The sequence below is a fragment of the Triturus cristatus genome, chromosome 5_2 (assembly GCF_964204655.1).
Source record: "Triturus cristatus chromosome 5_2, aTriCri1.1, whole genome shotgun sequence".
Taxonomy (NCBI): Eukaryota; Metazoa; Chordata; class Amphibia; order Caudata; family Salamandridae; genus Triturus; species Triturus cristatus.
In genome coordinates, this window is record NC_140588.1 from 412392850 (window position 1) to 412413165 (window position 20316).

General features: G+C 40.0%; 1 protein-coding gene across 3 annotated transcripts in view; it reads right to left on the reverse strand.

The window, feature by feature from the left end:
* Positions 1-507: 507 nt before the first annotated feature.
* The window catches only part of ACSS2 (acyl-CoA synthetase short chain family member 2), a 156908-nt gene continuing 137099 nt past the window's right edge, over positions 508-20316 (reverse strand). The window contains exons 15-19 of one of the 3 annotated variants that reach the window (XR_014962136.1): positions 15595-15663; positions 8917-9093; positions 7003-7077; positions 2357-5260; positions 508-2257 (exon numbers count right to left, since the gene is read on the reverse strand). Coding sequence is in view for 1 of the 3 variants with exons in the window: in XM_085607321.1 (XP_085463447.1) it covers positions 5133-5260; positions 7003-7077; positions 8917-9093; positions 15595-15663 (449 nt within the window). In the remaining 2 variants the exon portion in view is untranslated. Of the gene's footprint in view, positions 5261-7002; positions 7078-8916; positions 9094-15594; positions 15664-20316 lie in introns of all 3 variants that reach the window. The other 2 variants (XR_014962135.1, XM_085607321.1) reach the window with 2 other exon arrangements.

Consider the following 20316-nt stretch of genomic DNA (forward strand, 5'->3'; position numbering starts at 1 on the left):
TCCAGAAACATTATATCTTATGTATGACATATAACTTCCCACACAATGTGCTTGATTTGGGTCCTACTTTCAGAAGGGAGAGTGGTCAAGCACACACCCCTATGAAAGGACGGCGCTTTCTTATACTTCTCCAAAGACATTTAAAATTATCTAATGCCATGATGTCCCAAGCATGCAGATTATATCAAGTGTTGATCTTGTGGTGGACCGGGAGGATGTGACATTGGGTCCCAGAGTGGTGCAGGATACTTGTTCTTAAACTCTTTTCTATCAGACAGCTGATTAGTTGGTAAGTGCCCTTTTTGGAATTTTATTTTCCGAACTTTAGATGTCCTGGGTAATCAGGATTCTTTTCTTTCTGAAATGGCAGATATAACTGCAACTTGTGTCTTAAACTCCTCCAATATTTAGAAAATTAGAAAAGCAAACATGGCTATTTAAAAAACACCACCAGAAGCACAATTCACAGTGAAAGACCATGAATAAACGGATCCAACACAACCATTCTTTTTAACAAAGCCTTTATTTACCCAAATGCTATTCTTATGACTAATAAGCCATTAGTTGCAAGTTCATTAACTCCATTAACACCGGAGGACCCTGAAATTAGTTGTAAATGCATAGCAGTAGCTTCTGAGTCATTTGCAACAAAGTCAGCAATCTGCTATCTTAGCGAGAGCCCAACCAAGGACTCTAAGACAGTGAACAACGAACCTGACATATGACAATTCTTCATGGTAGTAAATATGGCACACATTGGAAACTACTGTTTATCAATCAAAATACAGTTTGTTAAACAGACATCTGGCAGGTGTGAACTATGTATACAATACGCATTATTATGAACATGGGAGGATGGAAGTTGCATTTTATTACACCAAGGAGGTATAAGCGGACGGAAGGCAACTCTTCACATGAACATATCAACCTGCACAGCTTAATGTCTTAATAATGAAGCAATTGACAGTAATGGCACTTTTTAATGGAAACTGTCTTCTTCTATAGGAAATGGAATCACAGTTAAGGGGAACTTACATATGCATGCAGAAGAATTTAGTAATACATCACAATTGTTGCTCAGACACCCATTCTGCCCATTCTGATGACAGTAATACTCAAAGAGAAGAATTCAACATAATTAGGTTAACAAAAATAATAATTTAGAAAAGGCTTGCACGTCTTCAACATATTCGAAAATGTCAAAGTTTATTACAGTCAGTGTTAATGCCATTCATGTCATTCAATAACAAACTTGTAACAATCTGTCAAGTTGAACTGGTTGAAATTTTGACAGTCAGACTTAATTTAAGTACGCAGGCGTTCATATTCTCAAAAAGGGAATAGAAAAAAAATGTGTTTGCTTCACTTTTGCAAGCTGAAAAACATTGTGTAAGGTAAAAGTACACGCTTGCACTACCACAGGTTTACTGACTGCCTAGCTTTTAACTTTACAGGAAAACCACAGTATTAGGCCAAAACGTCAACCACAAAAACATTAAGCAGCAAATATATTTTCACTCAATGTTTTGGGTTTTTAATGGCAAATCGAAAACTGGAAGATTTTCTTTGTAGTAGATAAGAAAACATAAGCAAAATAGGAAAACAATAAATGTAAATTAGACATCAAGTATCAAAGTTGGCAGAAACTACCACGTAAAAGGAAGTTTTCTTTTAACAGAATGATATATACAGTAATAAATGGCTCTGATAGTTTTACTGTCAACAAAATATTACAAAAACATTTTTGGAAATTCATTCTTTTTACATCTTAATTAACCTAGAAACAAAATGCAAAAAGTAGATCGTTTTATTGCACATACTCTTCATTGTCTTTAAATTCCCAATGTTTTTATCATTGAATTTTCGGATCAAAAACTTATACTTGATAAATAATGTTATATACAGATACATGTCTACAATACATTTAGTGCTCAGTTGCGACTCTTCTCTGACTGTTGGTTGCTATTTAACTAGCAAGTCCAAAATTAAACTGCTATTAAGTAATGGTACCTAACAATTTTATTCTGGTGAGCATTTGTTTATTATAGAAATTATACTCTCTACAGCATATAAATACAGTGCAGTCTTTGGAGGATGTGACCAACAGGAAATCAAGATGGTCATGACTCGCAGACAATGAGGTACATTATTTCTGAAAATCTGAAAAGTACTGGGACATTTTAAAAGTCTCTGTCAAACTATAGACACACCACACTATGGGGGAGATTTACCAAAAAGTCATGCAACGCAGCGCAGCCTCCCAAGAGGCTGCGCTGCGTTGCACGACAGGGAGAAAGCAGGAGAGCACCATATTATGGCTCTCTTCTCCCCTCTCCCTTGCGCCGGCGCTGATTACAGCTGCCATGCACCACGCACACACCTTAGCGCCATAGCGCTAGGGTGTGTGTGTGAGTCTAGCATAGGTTTTGTACAAGAAGGGTACCCTTCCTATACAAATACCATGCCTAGACAAGATGCAAAGCTTTTCCGACTATGTATGCGTGCTGCACAATGCAGCACGCATGCAAAGTTGGAAAAGGAAGGAGAATGAAAGCATTTCTCCTTCCTTGCACCTACTTTGAAAGGGCGCAGTTTTCTCACGCTTAACCCAATCTACTTTATTTAATAAATTGGGTTTAGCGTGAGCAACCTTTGGTGGGTGCATGGGAAAGCCCATGCTCCACCCTTGTCACGCCCCCATGGCGCTAAGTAATGTAAAGCAGCGCCATGCGCTGCTTTGCATTACTTTTCTGTTATTTACAGGGCTAAACAGGCTTAGCGCTGGAAAGTAAATTGGGAAAAAAAGTTTTTGCGCCGATTCACAACACAGCGCAAAATCTTAGTAAATCTCCCCTTATATGCATAGTTTTGACAAGTGTTTATTAGTCCTCATTCCTCAGTGCCTTTCGAAGCATCATGTATATCTCAACATGCATCAATTCTCTTAATCGGTCACACAAACCCACTCTACCCTTAATCACATTGCACAAGTTTTGGGAGCCACTACATGCTTTGCTTCTTCTTTTTACTCTCTAGGCAGAGTCTGTTGCAACAGTAGTCGTATTAAAAACCCTGATCCATTTCCTGAAGCCACTGTTAAGGTATTGGGCTACATTTGTGAAGGTGTTACGGGTGATGGGCACTAACACTCCAGACTTCATTTTTCACCATCTGACTTTGACCCAGAGGAGGGGAGTGAAAGGCATAAATAAAGAGAAAAATAGAAAAACAATAACAAAGGATGAAAGCTGGGATGAGATAAAGCATCTGGAAGAGTGAGATAAAGCAACAGGAGGTGTCAGTGGTGGAAGAAAGAGGAATGAGGTGGCATAAAAAACAGACCTGTTTTTCAGAAACCCCTGCTTTAGGCTGCGCCGGTGGCAGAATCCTAAGAACAAAATTGGGGCAACTACACTTATTTGTATTTGTATTTACAAATTAAACACCGGAGAGATAGGAGGAGCCTTCTATATACGAGGCTAGACAAAGGTTGAGTGAAGAGAGTCCCTAGATGTAAAGGTCTGCTTTTGATAGAAACAGAAATCCTAATAACAAAATCAAAATAATAACTTGTTTTACAATTGTTTTCTCACCGTAATTTTACCACCTTTATACATCTACTGTTGCTCTTTCTGGTGGACTGGTATGTCTCATAAGCACTTACCCTGGAGGCCTAAACAGACATTTATTTAGTTGGTTGTCACAAAAGTTTTTATTCAAAAAGACCTAGTATTCTCTTTCAACCTCCAAAATACAAAGCTTGTATAATGTATTAAAAAAATGTAAGGTACACTGGCAGTTAGCTATTCAAGTGAAAGCCCTATTTTTGCAATTTGAACAGTTCTGAGACCCAGGCAATTTTTGTCATCTTTGCCAGCATGTGTCCTGCAGTGACCATATACAGTTAATATAAAGGATGTTGTCTTCTTAAAATGTACTGATGTGCCCTTGATTTGTAAACCACAGAAAGAAACACCAGGGACAAGCCCCAGAACTATACAATGGTGCCAGAAACAGGGGAAATTGATTTACACATATTTTTGCAGCTTGTGTAATATGACCACATTTTGTTCCACAGTGTTCTAAAGAAATATCTTTGGACTTGATCCTGACATAGGAGGAGGTGGTTCTTGAAGGCTGGTTTGTAAGTGAGAAGAGCGGTGAAACTTTAAGGTCAGGGTTCGGGCTGCTGTCACCTCGCACCTGGACTATTAGCATGCTACAGATCTTGGCAAATCAAGTTCACCCACCATCAGGTGGTCCAAGGTTCTGCTGCCTATCGGATACCTGGAGTAGTTTCCCTGGACCTGGCACAACTGCACTTGCTTCCACTTACGCTGAGAGGAACTTTCCAATCCAACAGCTTGTCACAGTTGACCCAGTTTACCAACAGAGGAGCATATTTGCAGGATACAGTTCGCAAAAATGCATGAGGTCTGCCGGTGGCAACAACTACTGGCTCCTAGGTTGAGAACATGAATCAGAAGAGCCAGAAATAAATCTACCAGTTATCTGCCAAAGCTTATTGAATACTCCACCGATAACCCTGTATGAAACATAAGCTTGTTGAGGCAATACCCAATCATTTTCCCCATGAATTGATAGATCTTCCTATTAGCCACACTAGAGACTTCTATGTTTTGTTGCCATCGACAACAAATGAGTGTGCTGTCCATAACTCTGATACAGGAAATGTCCAAATCAAAGAGCTAGTTTTGCAAAACGATTTGAATGTCCTTAGCTTTGGCATTAATGCTCGAATCTCCTACTACGTTTGCTTGCTTATGAGTTTGGAAAAAAAGCCAGAAAAAGATAAATAAAATAAACCTGCTGCCTGAAATTAAAAACACCCTTTGGCTCAAACATAAAAAAGACTTCAGCAGCAGAATGATCACACCCTAAAGCAATGAGTATAAAAGTATCATTGTCCACATGCAGTAACAGCACAGTAGGAAGTTGTCGGGGTTTGACAATAACACCTATTCATTGCAGGTAGGGATGGGGTACAAATGCACAAGATGGAATGTTTGACTTGTTCACACAGTTTGGATTGGAGACCCTATGGACCAGCCTCAGAGTTCGGTTCCTGTATTTAGATGCATGCTCGAGGGCAGATGGAAACAAGTGAAGGTTCAAGAGGCAGCCTCGCACCTTTGGCTGAACAACAGTTCAACAATCATCGGGTCAGCAAGAGTAGAGACGTCCCCCAAGTCTTTTTCATTCCGGGCAATTTGCCTCAGGACACGTCGCATTATTTTACCTATTAGGAAAGAACAGAGATACTTTTTTATTTTTCTGATGTTTTCATGATGGGCTTTTCCCAGTTTCCCTTGGTTTTTGACTGTAGACTAATGAACTACTGATGTGCACTAAAGCGAAAGCCCAGCTTCAAGGTAGTGTGAACTGCACATGTTTGTAAACAGTAGCTAGCAGGCTTTAGTGACTACTACTAGGCTGCACCTAATCAATTTTTTAAAAAAACACAGAAAAGGACAACAATTTAACATAAATTGGATGGACAGATTGTAAATGGCGCCGAGTAGTGCATCTAAGGGTCAAGTGCACCATACCCAATGAGAATAAGAGAAACTTAAATTGATGCATTGTAACAGCTCACTAAAGCCCAAAGGCCTAAACACAAATGCAGCCAGTGCATATAGCAACCGGATGTCTGTAAAAAAAAAACAGTCTGGTTGGTTGTTATCTGAATCAACTATGCTGCTCATAAATAAATACACTGGAAAAAATAGTACACAGTCAAATCAAAGCGAGAACAACAAATATTATCACCCTGAACACCATATAATAAAGGTACATTCTACATTAGTGACTGTCACGTGGAGAATTTTATTTTAATTCTGAATTAAGTAGTGTTGGCATACGCCAGATGGCAACCATGGAAGCCTGTTTATATTAATACTGGAGGGTTTCAGCCTCCGGGACCTAATACAATATTAGGAGTAGCTGCTGTGGTTTGCATTAAGTAACATAGGCCCAGATGTACAAAGCACCTGTTGCAAAATACTGGTCGCAATTTTCAACCAGTATGTTTTAGACCAGTGCAGTATTTTGCAAACCGACCTATGTACTAATAGGCTGGTTCATAAAACACTGAATCGTATTGGGTCGCAATTCGTTCTACCTCACGAATATTAATGATATAGGTCGCAAATTGCGACCCACTACGATTCACTGCAATCACAGGGACAGTAGCCTGCTGGGGTCAGCAGTCCACAATTTCGGTGAATGCTTTTTAATTAAGCAATTGTTTTTTTTTAATGCAACCTGTTTTCCTTAAAGGAAACAAGACTGTGTTTGAAAAGAAAAAAACCTTTTTTTCTTTTTGTTTGTTTAAGGGGAGGCAGTGGTCCTAGGGTCTTCCGCCTCCTTTTAAATAAAGTTTTTTGTACATTCACAAAGGGGAAAGCGTCTCAAGGGAACCCCCTTCTCTTTGTAAACAGGTTACCACCCCAACTTGGGTGTCGGTAAAATATCAATGTCTTGCGACTGTATTGTGGTCACAAAACATTGATACATATGGTACTGATTCGGTATTTGAAGGGACGCTTACATGCCCCTACCAGATACAGAATTATTATTCATTTAGCGATTCGCTATTCCAAATCGCTAACTGCATTTCACACATAAGTAAAAGGGTTTTAGCATTCTCAAACCCTCTGATTTTTCAAACCCTCAGATTTGTGAATGCAAAAACCCTTTATACAACTGATCCATACAAACTTGTACTGGGTCTTTGTGGCTAGTGCAATAGATCACTACATCTATACGGTTGTAGACATTTACGGTGATTAACATAATGTATGCTTTTTTTGTGAAACAAAATAATAAGAATATAAATAAAAAAAGCAGTGTTTGCATACTGAACTACATGTGTAGGTATACAATCTTCGCACATCAACAAATCACAGCTAAATATGTCTCTATCTTTGAACAACTGGTTTATAGTTAAAAATAAAGAACAAAGTTCTATTATATAATTACCTGAGCGTGTCTTTGGTAATCCAGGGGCATTCTGAATAAAATCCGGAGTAGCGATCGGTCCAATCTTCTCTCGAACTACAACATGAAAGCCAGACATACAATGAGAAAATATCTGCATTTGCATCAATTACAGTACTGTTTAAGAGTTTGTGTAGCACACACTGCAAAAGCCATTGTCCGACAGTGCTCGTCTTAGTCTGGTTTGGAGACATACTTGGATGTGGGGCCCTGGGCCCTGAAGGAAGTTTGGGAGCTGGATCTCGAGGTGTTTGAAGCAGTGCTTCTGGCTTGGTGTGTGAGGGTCGTATGCTTTGTGAGGTTCTTCAAGGGCTCTGGGTGAGTTTTGAACAACCTTGCCTTTGAGGTGCAGATGTTTGTTTCAGGAGTTTGGATGCGCTATAGTTCTGGCCAATTTCAACTCAGAAGTCTAAGCTTCTTCTTTGGAACCTGTATTCAATGTGACTTTACCTATAGGCATATGAACTTTCAGAAAGGTCTCGGGGTGTAGGAAACTTGAATTGTGGGTGCCTTTAGCCCTGCTGTTTGCAAAGGGTTTTTAAAGAAGGGGTGTGTTTATGCTTGAGGAGTTAAACCTAAGGCAGACACAGCTGGGTAGGATTGATCCCCAGAGCGGGTTGTTTGGGAATTTAACTCCCAGTGGGTGGAGAAACATTGTGATGGAGAGGATCAAAAGAGAATCAACTCTTGATTGGAACCATACCTATGAGGGATAATACTAGTATTCTGCGGTACAACCCAAAAATGGGAAGATGACATGGTACGCTGTGAAATAAAAAGTGAAAATTGTGGAAGGAAGAAGTGAGGGGGTAATGGTTACCTTCATGGTTATGTAATTTATGGCCAGATTACGATGTTGGGCGGAAAGCTTCTGACCAGCAGTCGGAGACTTTCCGCCTGACATGGTAGGTTTAAAGTCCGACCGCTGTATTTGGATGACAGCGGTCGGAGTTTAAACCCACGGGTGAATCCGACGAGGTTCCGACGGGCTCAAGTAGCCCGTCTGTCAGTCAGAAAGGAAGCATAATCCCTTAAGGACGGTGTTATTGCAGTCAGGCTTATGATGTCAGTTTCCCGCAGTCATTCCATGTTGGCCTTTCCGACATGTAAAGGCTGTCGGAAAGCGACATTGGGGGCCCCTAGAAGGACCCACTTGCCCCCTGGTCCTCTGCATCCTGCCCTTCCTCTGCATGCCCCCCTCAACATCCCCGCATGGTGCATGGATGTTTACAAACTTCAATTTTTCAATGGGGGCTTGTGCTGCAGGCGTTTTCAGTCCGCCCCACAAACTTGAAAAATTGAAGTTTCCGACCACACTATGTGCAGTCGCAACCTAATTGGGGATTCCTTTCCCACAACGGTATTGCACCGGACATCGTAATCAGGGCCATAGTGTGTTTTCTGCTAAAGATTATTGCATTAATACCCAAGACCTTCGTCACAATTCTGGCAAGGATGTCTGAACTCCACACTTTCAAAATAACTCTCTTATTAAGAGATCGCTGCTCTTATGCAAATGAATTTTGCATGCCCCCTATATGTCCAGTGCCATCTTAACACCACAACTAGGATTTCAAAATCAACCTGCTTGCATTGAACTTGGTACGCCACCCTGAACAGGCAGGCTCATCGAGACCCCAGAGAATGCAATCGTCAGATACAAGATAAAGTTCAGTTCTACCTGATTGGTCAATTTTCCTATAAGACTACCAAGGGAATAAATTCCTGTCTGGACAATTGTACCTCAGTCTAGAGAAGAGTCACAGGGAAGTCACCAGCATGACTTTTCAGAACTTCCAAGGACTAGAAAATCTCACAAAAGAAAGATCTAGGAGGCACAAGCACATATAAAATGACAAAGGACAGTACATGGAACAGAGAATAATATAACAGTACCTTGCTTTTTCAGCTCTGCACTTAGGAGCTCTGTGAACTTTTTTCCATCTTTCAAAATCACAAAACAGTAGAGGCACTCCCCTTTTACTGGATGTGGCCGGCTGACTGCAGCGGCCTCCGCCACAGCCGGGTGTTGGGCCAACGCAGACTCCACCTCTGCAGTGCTAAGAAGGTGACCTGTTGGGGGAGTCAGATTTTAATGATCTCAATGAGCAAGCATGAAAAGGTGGGGTGTGTATGTGTGTGCGTATGTGAGTTTGTATGTGTGAGGACAAATAATTACAACAATCAGAAATATACCTCTCCTTTTATCACTATTTTGCGAATTATCTGTATTTCCATTTTTCCCAGTTTAGCATATGACTAATCCCATCTGACGACATATAGAATCCTTAGTTCTGCCAGTTCTGAAATGTTACCACAGTGAATGAAATTATGTAGAACCTAATTTAGAGCATGATGCAAATCGAAATTTCGCAAGGTCAATGGAACTATTTTTTCTTTCCATCAACTATGCATAATACACCTATTTTGAGTCCCCAAAATCAGAAGACAATCACCTAAGTTAACTCTGCCTTTATGCCAACATATGCGAAAAGGCCTGAATGTAAGATTGTTGAAAAGATGGTGAAAACCCCACACTATATTAAGAGTGAAAAATCCAGCAAAGCATGTGCAGAAGTTGCACCAAAAATATTCGTGGCAAATGCATGGTGGAAAAAAAATGAGAATGTAGGTTTTGCACGAGTTGGCGTTTTAAAAAATCACTGATTTTGTTATTTATTGCATGCAAGTACTTATCATTGGCAGTGGAAATGGTAATGCCATTCTTTTCCACTTACTCTTAATAGAGGGACACATCCACATCAGATCCATTCAACTGGACTCATACACTTCACTAGAAGTATGTTTGCAATGATGTCTCTTATTGGAGGAAATTCCGTTACTAGAATTAGTACCGGTGGAGAAAAAACCCTTTATAAATTGGCAAAAATGGCAGAAATTCCACTTGAAGAGTTATGAACTCTATATTACAGTGACAGGAGAGTCAAACCATGGCATCTTTTATGCCATTAGCACAGTTGAGGTGCAGTTTCTCACACTTGCATAAACATAATTGACTCTGGGCAAACTGTAATTAATGTCTATAGTATAAACACTTGTATAGTGGTTTTAGAGACTACTTTTACCAAAAAGGAAATTCCCTTTGCTATCTGAAACTGATAAAACAATGTTTTCATTAAAAAATGCTCCTAGTGAAAACTATGCTGGCAATGTGGACATTTTAAAGGGCCTATGGTAAGCAGTTCTCAAGCTTAAGTAGAGATGTAGAAAATGCTACTTTTGCTGTGGTGGGATGTGCAGTGATAGACAGGGTAAAATAATCTCATGGCACTTTTCCGTGAATCAGAAATGTTGAGCCTGAGCTGTTGTGGATATGCCAAATGCTGACAACATACGGCAGTTACAGGACATGTCTGGGAAGTATGGCTCGGCGCCCCCCTGCAGTTAGGAGGGGCACCAACATCTGCCACACTTCCTTAGGAATTGCGTAAGGTCTACAGGAGGTGGACTGTGAGACCACCAAAACTAAGGTTGGAGAACCTCTCCTTGTTCCACAATGTGGTGCAGAAGCTCGGTACAAGCTGTCAAGGGGACATGGGGTGGGATAATTATGGTAATGCAGTGTGCACATTGACATTATGCAAAGCCATCATATGTGTTTCAACAATGAAGTTCAAGTCTAAATTTGGAGGGCTCTATAGTTTTCATGAATATTTAGCAGAATGTTGTGAGTGTTGGCCAAAATATACTCCTATATGAAAGATGGGCCTCTTCAGGAAATTATTGACGCAAGATATTATACTTGTCAATTCTGCATCTTCTGTTGTTGAGCATAATATTTTCTTGAAAGGTATGATTTATTAGAACACTGGAAAGCTAGGAGCTCCATAAGTGCCCCAGGGCTAGTATGGCTGGTATGCGCCTTCCTATTCAACATCCTGTTTTTTCTGTTTCTCACTTTTTAATTTAGAACATTCTATCTTCAGTGGGTGGAATGTTCTAATAGCCTTATAGCTTTGGTGCCTTGAGTTATACCAGTTCTTAAAGGCCCTCCCCCTTGTTATAGGCCTGAACCGCCTTTGGCAGGGGTTTATAAGGCAATATGGTATTTTACAAGATTGTATTCCTGTGAAATATTAATGCTGTTAGCACTAACTTCTGTGAGATGCCACCCATATCCTTTTCTTTTTTGGAGGTGGGAGGAAATGCGTTGCTTTAGCAGCGCTCCCCATGACCCAAGTGCCAATTAGAATACTGAATTAGATGATGGTACTATGCAGCCAGAAAAGTACCTTGTTCACACAGCAATCACTGTCATATCCTTCTATCAAAGAGGTAGTAGGAAATAGAATAAGAGTTTCACCGCTACAAAACAGATAAAAAAAACAATAGTTAGTGCCTACCGCTACCAAATCACGTACTACTTGAGATGCATTTGTTACACTGCTTAACCAGGCCCTGCTTCGACTATTAAAGATTTTTTTTTAAACTGTCATTTTATGTACTACTTTTCTGGGTTTTTATCCTGAGAACCCATTTTCAGCAGACCACTACAACTCCCAATCATAAAATAAAGTTGGGAACATAGTTGTAATAAGCGGTATTTTAAGAGCAAGTTTGCTGCAGCAGGATGGCTGCCTGCGTGTCTCGATGAATACAATGTTCCGGTTACAGAAAGTGGAAATTGGAAATTCTATCAAATGTTCCAAATTTCAAAATTGAGTGCATTATTTGCTGCAGCGACTGTGTGAGAGCTAAGCTATGTCCACACTGTCTTCCCAATGTAGCTGAACATGCAAAATGGCAAGATACTGACAAACATAGAGTAGGAGAATGTATGTGTGAGTACCGACCCACAAAGTTACAATAAAGAACTTCAAAGTTTTTCTCGAATAACCTACTTGTCTTTTCAGAAGTCCAATCATTTAACCTACCTATTTCAAAATGAACTGCCTTTTCTTTACTCTCTACTCATGATAAGTCCCTCCACTTTCTCCCCTGTCGCCTGCCTACCCTTTCACCGATCTAACAATGCTCCCTCCCTTTTTTTTCTTTTGTTTCAGGTCCAGTAAAACTAGTTTTCTTTTGTTTCAGGTGCACTGAAACCAGAGTCTCTACTGGTAATTATAGTGCTTCATACATAATTAAATTTAAATAATATACAAATACAGTCCAAAGGGCATACGTGGGCACGATAAACACAGACTATGAATAAAAATTAAAAAATGACTGTGTTGCAGTAGATTTAGTGGTGGATCCAAGAATTTGGCTTGAAGAAAACTTTTCGGCTCTTATGTAAGGTAAGAGTTCAGTGTAATTTCACTGATCAAATGATGAAAGCTTAACATATAAGGGATAAATACCCCCTGCTGTACATTATATGGATATTGCAAGTCACCGAGAAGTTCTATAACCATATAGAGGAAGAGGCCGAAGTAACTAGCAATAGCCTTATCACGTACTGCAGACGGTACTTTATCCTATATAACACATGGTCACACCATCACCTTTCGCACAAACCACTTAAAACCTTGGTGAGTAGCTCTTTCATATGAAACATGAAGAATACAAATAGAACCTCTAGTGCAAAATTTAACACATCAAAAACCTAGTTAGTTATTTGTTGCAAACAGATATTCAAAACAACTGAACAGAAAGAAGCCAGATAAAAAAAAAAAAATGTAAACCGCTCTAGCTCTGAATGTGTTGAAACATGCATAAAGATTCTAGCTTTTCTCTAATTCTCTCAGGCGTGCAAGGAATAAACATGTTCTTTCTGCTTGTCATCGTAAGCTAAAAAATAAAGTAGAAAAAAGAAAGGCAAAATTATTTTCTAGTTGCTTTAAATAGCTGCTTCAGTTATGCTGACCAGACCTGCCTACAGCCTATGGTGCTGGCATTCTGACTGTAGGTTTTTCATAGGTTGCCAATTATAAAGAAATTATATACTGGTGTTCATAATGGGAATACCGAATCCTATGTATTATTTACAGAATTATGCATCAGGCCTTTTAATTAATGGGCATTCTTTGACACAACATAGGAGGAAAACACAGCTTGAGTTGTTGGCAATCACTGTTGAACCCATTACAATGTAGAGGTAAAAGCGGTCCCCAAATTTAAAGGATTCTGAAATCTTGAACAGAACATTCTCAGTCTACTCTCCATCCCTTCCTTTTGATTCTGCACTTATCACACACTGTGGAATGAAGTGACGGAGTGAACAGGGTGGAATTTGTATACTAATGGATAACATAAATTGAACATAACAAATAATACAACAGTCCTCAACTACATGTGTCATACTCTTAGGGGCATATGTACAAGACCCTATCGCTACCGGAGCGTCACTATTTTTGACGCTCCTGTGGCCTAGCTCCATTTCCCATATTTACACGGTGGAGCTAAGCCACTTAATGTGGCTTAAAGCCACCTTGTAAATATGCCCCTTTACGCTGCAGTCCTCAGCGGCAAAGGGCCGTTGAATAGGTGTTGCTGTGGACATTCCATGGCAACACCCATTGCTTTTTAAGGCTGCCTCAGATTTCCAAGGCTGAGGCAGCGCCAAAAACAGAACCACTCTAACGCCATGGCTTACCAGGCATTACTAGGAGAAATGATCAATTTCTCCTCGTTTTTTGCTCTTTCGATGTGAGCTGCATCCTGCAGCACACATCGAAAGATCAAATCTCCACGAATTATTGTCATTGTGCAGAAAGGTGTTCCTTCCTGCACATAAACAATCACCTCTGCAGCTCAGGCACCTTTGCAACATTGCGGCTGGATGCCTGCGCTGGTGCTAGGCAGCATTTTTTGCACCAGCGCTAGGGGAAACGTATGTGCATACGACGTATCCGTGCATTTTACAAATGTTAGAAAAATGTCAGAGCATGGCGCTGCAGATTTTGGCATAGCTCCGTGCTTTGACATTTTTTTGTAAATATGCCCCTTAGTTTCTTCTGATTCTCTTGAGGTCAGATATTGACGCTGCCAGGCTACCATACGTGCTAATGGCAACTCAGATGAGCTCCATCAGGCCCGAGCCGAGCAGGATACAATCTCTGTGATGTCTATGGACCAAGACAGTAGCATTGCACTCCTTTGTAAGGCTGGGCAATGAGGAGAGTATGACCAATCAGTGTGCATCTTTTGTACATTTCCCACCAAAAATGGAAGTAAGTAAATATATACAAGTAGAAAAGCTGGGTGTGTTCACAATTACTGATATTGGTCCTTATTGATGGAGCAGACAGGGCTATCATTACCCAGCCATTCAGCTAACTTAAAAAGGTATTCTAATGTGTGAATTAAGGCAGGTGCTTCCTGCTGACACCAGCCGCACAGAAAGCATCATAGTGGTGAACCGTACACTTTTTGTGGATTTAGGGAGGGCAAGGGAGTTCAGGCAATCGTTATGTTGGAAAACCACTTTGTGTGGATGCAGGCCATACAATCATCTCTGTGTCTGATTTTTTTACACTTTTTCCCCAAACCATGTTTTAGTGTTCCACCTTCTCGTCTGTTAGATTTCTTCCTTTTATTCCATCTTGAGTGTCCAGAGTCTTGCTTTCTTGTCCATTTTCTTTGCCCACCTAAGTTCTCCCAGTGCACTACCACATCCTACGCCTGCAGCGGAGACTTCAGTTGTGATACAACAGCTCATGGGTGTGCTCCTTTGGTGCCGAGGCACTCCAGCGGGGTCTGGGACCCAGTTTCAGTAGCAGGGACAGCATGCTTCTTGACAAGCGAGGTAGGCTAGCCTTACAACCATTGTGCTAAAGGTGGAGAGAGTCTTTAGCTCCAAACCTGTGATTGTCAAAGTGTGACACCTTCATTTTTACCTGCTACCTTTGTCATGCTTGTCCATAACTTGGCAACCCTTTATCCCAGTCTCCCAGACTATATTAATGACTAATGCCTCCCTAAAACCGATCCTAACGTATGCAAAGTCTAAAGAGCAGAAAGATTTTTCAAAAAATTGATGAGAGGAGGAGAGCGAGGGGGAGTGCTCCTGTAGATGCATCAAAAGATTGCTTTGGAAATCAGGTACTGCTTAGCATGCATTCATGATATATACACATCACAAGCGATTACTAAACCATGAATACTGCAAATGCCTCATAAAGAAAATTGGTCCTGCAACTAGCATGGTGGCTTCCGCGGTCTATCTATACATGAACAAAAGTAACAGTCATGACCGGTACCAAGCCTCAAGCCCCTTCAAGTGGATTTATGCCGCATGTGATGCTATCTAAATGACTCAAGAAGTGTCCGCTTAACGGGACCATTGCAAATAGCAAAGAATATTTGGATCGTTGAGAGCTGTGGCACTAAACAGATTTTTGAGTGAGACCTGCCAGTCAGATAGTATTACAAGTGTTGTGCTTAAGATGGCCATTGATATAGGTGACTTTCTCTAGCACGTTTTGAGGCGAATAAAGTATCCGAAATTAAAATACCTGATCAATGATGGGGACTATTGTGGCAACCCAAATATTCAAAATGTGACTAAATGATCAGTTGGAAGATGTTCCAATGTTCATTTAACGAAGTTAAGGTATTTCAGCATAATTATAACAATACCAACTAAATGAGAAAAAACATAAATTTTACCTGAGACATTGAGCATGTCATCGATCCTTCCAGTGATCCAGAAATATCCATCCTTGTCCCTTCTGCATCCTGAGTGTTAAACAGAATAAAATGTAAATGTTACGAAATGGACCAGAAATCAACATTTTGTCAACATCAGCAATGTTGCAATCACCCATTGCATACCTCCCTTCATGGACACCACGTCTAAAACTAAATTAAAGTAGCATCAGAACTGCCAAGATGTAAACCCGTTCTGCTCAAGGAAGCAGAACCTAGAACAAGCCCATCCTTCTTCATGTAACAGGGAATCACACATTGTAGTGAATGTATCTGTTGCATTTAAATGTATTAGCGAGATGATTAGATACGTAACTTGTAGCCTAGCACCTGCTGCTGGGTTATGACATAGTAAGCATAATATTAAGGGATTTTGAATACTGTACTGTCAGTTGCTAACTCGATCTTGCCAGGGTTGGTTGTACGTCTTAACTGCAACTTAATTCAAACGGAATTAGGTAAATTGACGCAGTATGAGCTTTCATATGGCGATGAAGATGGGATACACCCCTTCCAGGACCAACCCTAACTGATGTTTGAATGGCTGGAAACTGTTTTGTGAAGCTGCAAGCTGGACCATTTAAGAAACGTTATTGCGGAAACTGACGATTTTGCGGCATTAACGTCTGAAGATGGCGTCTGGTGGGCAAGTACCTCAGCAGACGAGGTGACTCGTGCAAAAGAAAAGTAATAATGTGGAGCAGGCCCGGCTCCAGGAACTTTTATTTGGGTGGGCCAAGGGTGCATTTGGGTGGGCCACTACAGGCCCGATTTGTCGCTTACATGTCTAGCCAGGCCTGCTTCTAGCCTTCCTTTATCTCTTCTTAGTCTACCTATGTCCAATAAAAGACACTCTTTTCCACATCTCTTTCTAAATGTTATCACTCTCAAAAAGTGTTTTTTTCAATGTAATGACCCTTTAATGGGAAGAGGAGATTTCTAAGGTGGGCGTATCAGGCAAGTGACACTACTCACGCTCCCTCCGTGCGAGCCTTCAGGGAGAATCCCTCTTCATTACTACCTCCACCTGACCCCAGACTCTGCAGAGTGCTCTCTTACAGGCTTCATTATCAACTTTTCTACCACCCCTCTTCAGTGCATCTTATCTCACAGCTGACCTTGGGCCCCAGCCCCATATGTGCCACCACCCAGTTGCATTTTCATTATTCCTGGTAAAAAACATTAGTAAAATCACCTTCAAACTTGAAGCATTGAATATAGCAGTAAATGTAATTAGCATGCACTTTAAAGTATGCTTCACAGTTTTCCTAATCACCCGACTGTTAATTAAATATAGGAAAACAGAAAGGCCATGACAGGGCTGGATTTAGTGCTGGTGCAAAAGTCTTTTTTAGGCCCTAACAATGACCTCTTTCTCCGTAGATACCTTTACTACCACCCTCCAACAGTGTCCTTCAGAATACATTTGATAAGTATAAAAAAGAGAAAAGTAAGTTGAGTAAGATAATTGATGTAAGAAGAGCATGTTATAGATGTAGAATTATAAACTACAAGGCATAATTGGGTTATTGTCCAGCTTAAAGGCTAAGTGTTTCAGATGTAATTTTATGAGGTATTTTTGTACAGCGTGTATTCAAAAGAAAAAGTGTAAATTTTGAACAACTTGAAGAGAATGCAGGTTAAGATGGTGTAAGTATGTCAGATGAAGATAATAAAGTACCGATGTTATGTGAAATATTGAAAGAATCACAGAATGAAATGGTAGAAGTACAAGAAGCATGCAAAAGTAGGGTAAATATGTTAGAGAATAAACAATATTGTCCTGCTACATGTATGGTAACTTTGAATTGTGTCATGGTGCAAATGTAGGAGGAGTCATGCTCATGGTATACGTTAATTGATCAAGAAATGTGGCGGAAATGAATTATTGAGGTCAAATGTGGAGTTGGTTGGGTATGGAGGAAGTTAATTTCCCATAAACATTGTGTTTCAAACAAAGAGAGATTTCATGGTGGATATATGTGGTAGAAAAGGGGTGAAGTTTACTTGGTTGGAGGGAACAAAAAGGTTTAAATATAGTGTTGAATACAAATGCTGTGGAACAAGTGTTATCAGTAAAGCATAAGGACGTGGAAATAAGGAAGGATGAATTTCCAAAGTCGTTTGGAGATAAACTAGGATGCTTAAATATGTTTGTGCACAAAATAGCTTTAAAGGAGGGAGCGATTGTAAAAATGTATAAGGTGATAAATGCACCTGCGATGTTAAAGAATGCGTTGAAGGTGGAATTGACTAGGTTATTGGAGATGGGGCTTAAAGAACACATCGAGTCATCTGAATGGTCAAGTCCAGTTGTAATTGCCTGCAAACCTAATGGAAATATTAGGATGCGTGTGGATTTAAGAGATCTAAATGACTGCATATGGGTGGACCGTCATTTCGTACCAAATATAAATGAGCGGTTGGCTGGTGTTAAAGGAGGGAGAGTATATTCAGCGCTTGACGTATCGAGTGCCTACAATCAGGTATTATTACACCCAGATTCTAGGCATTTAACCATATTTATAACACCCATAGGAGCATTCTGGTTTGTACGCATGCCATTTGGTCTGGCAACAGCTTCTGCGGTATTCCAGAGAGTGACACACAATTTGCTAGTCGAAGTGGAGAATGTAAGATTTCTCCAAGATGATATCTTAGTGTGGGCAGAAAATAAGATGATGCATCATGAGTTATTAAGAAAGGAGTGTGGCATATTGGAAAAAGCTAGGTTCACTGTGGAAATCAACAAGTGTAAAAGTGCGTACAAAAGTGTGGAGTATCTAGGGCATTCTATATCTCATGCAGGAATAAAACGTAGGTATAAGTAGATGGAAGCTATAGAAAAGGTGTCAGGTCCAGTTGATAAGGATCAATTTAGGTCTTTTTTAGGTTTAGTGGAAACTATGCTAAATTTGTCAAAGGTTTTGCAGATTTGGCACAGCCCTTTCGAGTACTAATGAAGAAAGGTCACAAATGCGTATGGCCAAATGTGTGCTAGCAAGCATTTGAAGAAATTAAAAAACGTATTGTAAACGTAGTAGAATTGAAACCATTCAATATACAGAGGATCATAAAACATTTGACTAGGGAGTGGTCAAAATCAGGAGACTGAGTGATTGGCTTGACGAACAATAAAAATGTGGGTCACAATTATCATGCCACAATGGGACTGTAAGAAAAGGAGACAAGTTGGTTGTACCAACTGAGTTAATAGAAAGATTGTTGGAAATTTTGCATGAGGGTCATGGAGGAATGTAAGGGATAAAGAGAAAAGTGAGAGTTGATTTTTGGTGGCCGGGTGTAGACCATGAGGTGGAAAGATTTCTAAGGAACTGTGTGAGTTGTGTATGTTGTGATAAAAACATGTGGTATAAGAAACATCTGTGCTGCCCATGTCCTTTTCATGCAAACCATGGTGAAAAGTTGCAATGGATATTTCTGAACCATTCGATTTTGAGGATTGTGGGAAGCAATTTTCCATAGTGATGGTAGATTATTATTCTAAGATGCCCGCAGTGAGTTTGGTGAATGAAATGAAATCTCGTACAGTAATGTTACCCATAGGAAGTGTTAATAGATAATGGTCCCCAGTTTAAATAAAAGGAATTTGAAGTGTACTTGATGCATTGTGGGGTTAGGCATGTGAGGACGACAGTTGGACACCCACGTGAGAAGTTGGAAGGTTTAATAGAGTCCTTAGTGGAAATATACAATTGTCTTTGCAAAATGGTTTGTCTTGAAAGGAAGAAATAGAGAAACTATTGTGGAGTTATTGTACTACCCCACATTCCACTACCATGGAATTACCTTTGTGTTATTAAATGAGAGGAAACCGGGTACCAAAGCTGTACCAGGATAGATAGGTAGGACAAGAAGAAAGGTAACAAATGAGAACGATTTGTTGAGCAGATTGCAGAATAAACAGTCTGAGTTTACAAAAGAGGTAAAAGATGGAATAAGAGGAGGTAAGAACCAGAGTGGAGATCTAGTGCAGACCAAGTTAAGTGGTCTATGCCGAAACAGATTGTGAGTGTGAAGAGGTACAGAGTAAAATTGGAAGACGGAAAGAGGTGGAATATGAGAAGGGAGGTCATATGTAATGAGGCGGTAGTAAGAAAATAGATGGAAAATGGTGGCAAGAGTGAAAAAGAGAGAGAGTCAGGGGGGTAAGATGATGATGAAGGATAAGGATGGAATGTTTCCGATGGATAAGAAGATGATGAAGGAAAAGGAGGCAACTAATGTGAGAAGGAGTGGAAGGAAAATAAAAGTGCCTGGATTCTTGAAAGAGTACTTGTTAGAATAATAAAGGGGCATATTGAATGTAAATAATATCTAGTGAAATCTTATTATAATATAATGTTGTATATATGTATTGTATATTTAGTGTATTGTTCAGTGTTCGGTTTACGTCATACAAATATTGGGAAGGGAGATGTGTTGCTTATAAATGTATTAGCAAGATGATTAGATATATAACTTGTAGCCTAGCAATTGCTGCTGGGTTATGACATAGTATGTAGAATGGTAAAGGATTTGGAATACTGTGCTGGCAGTTGCTAACTGGATCTTGCCAGGGTTCGTCGTACGTCTCAACTGCAAATGTAATTAAATTAAAACCTAATTAAGTAAATTGGTGTAGTGCGATATTTCAGTATCTGCAGCACAGTCAAGAGATAG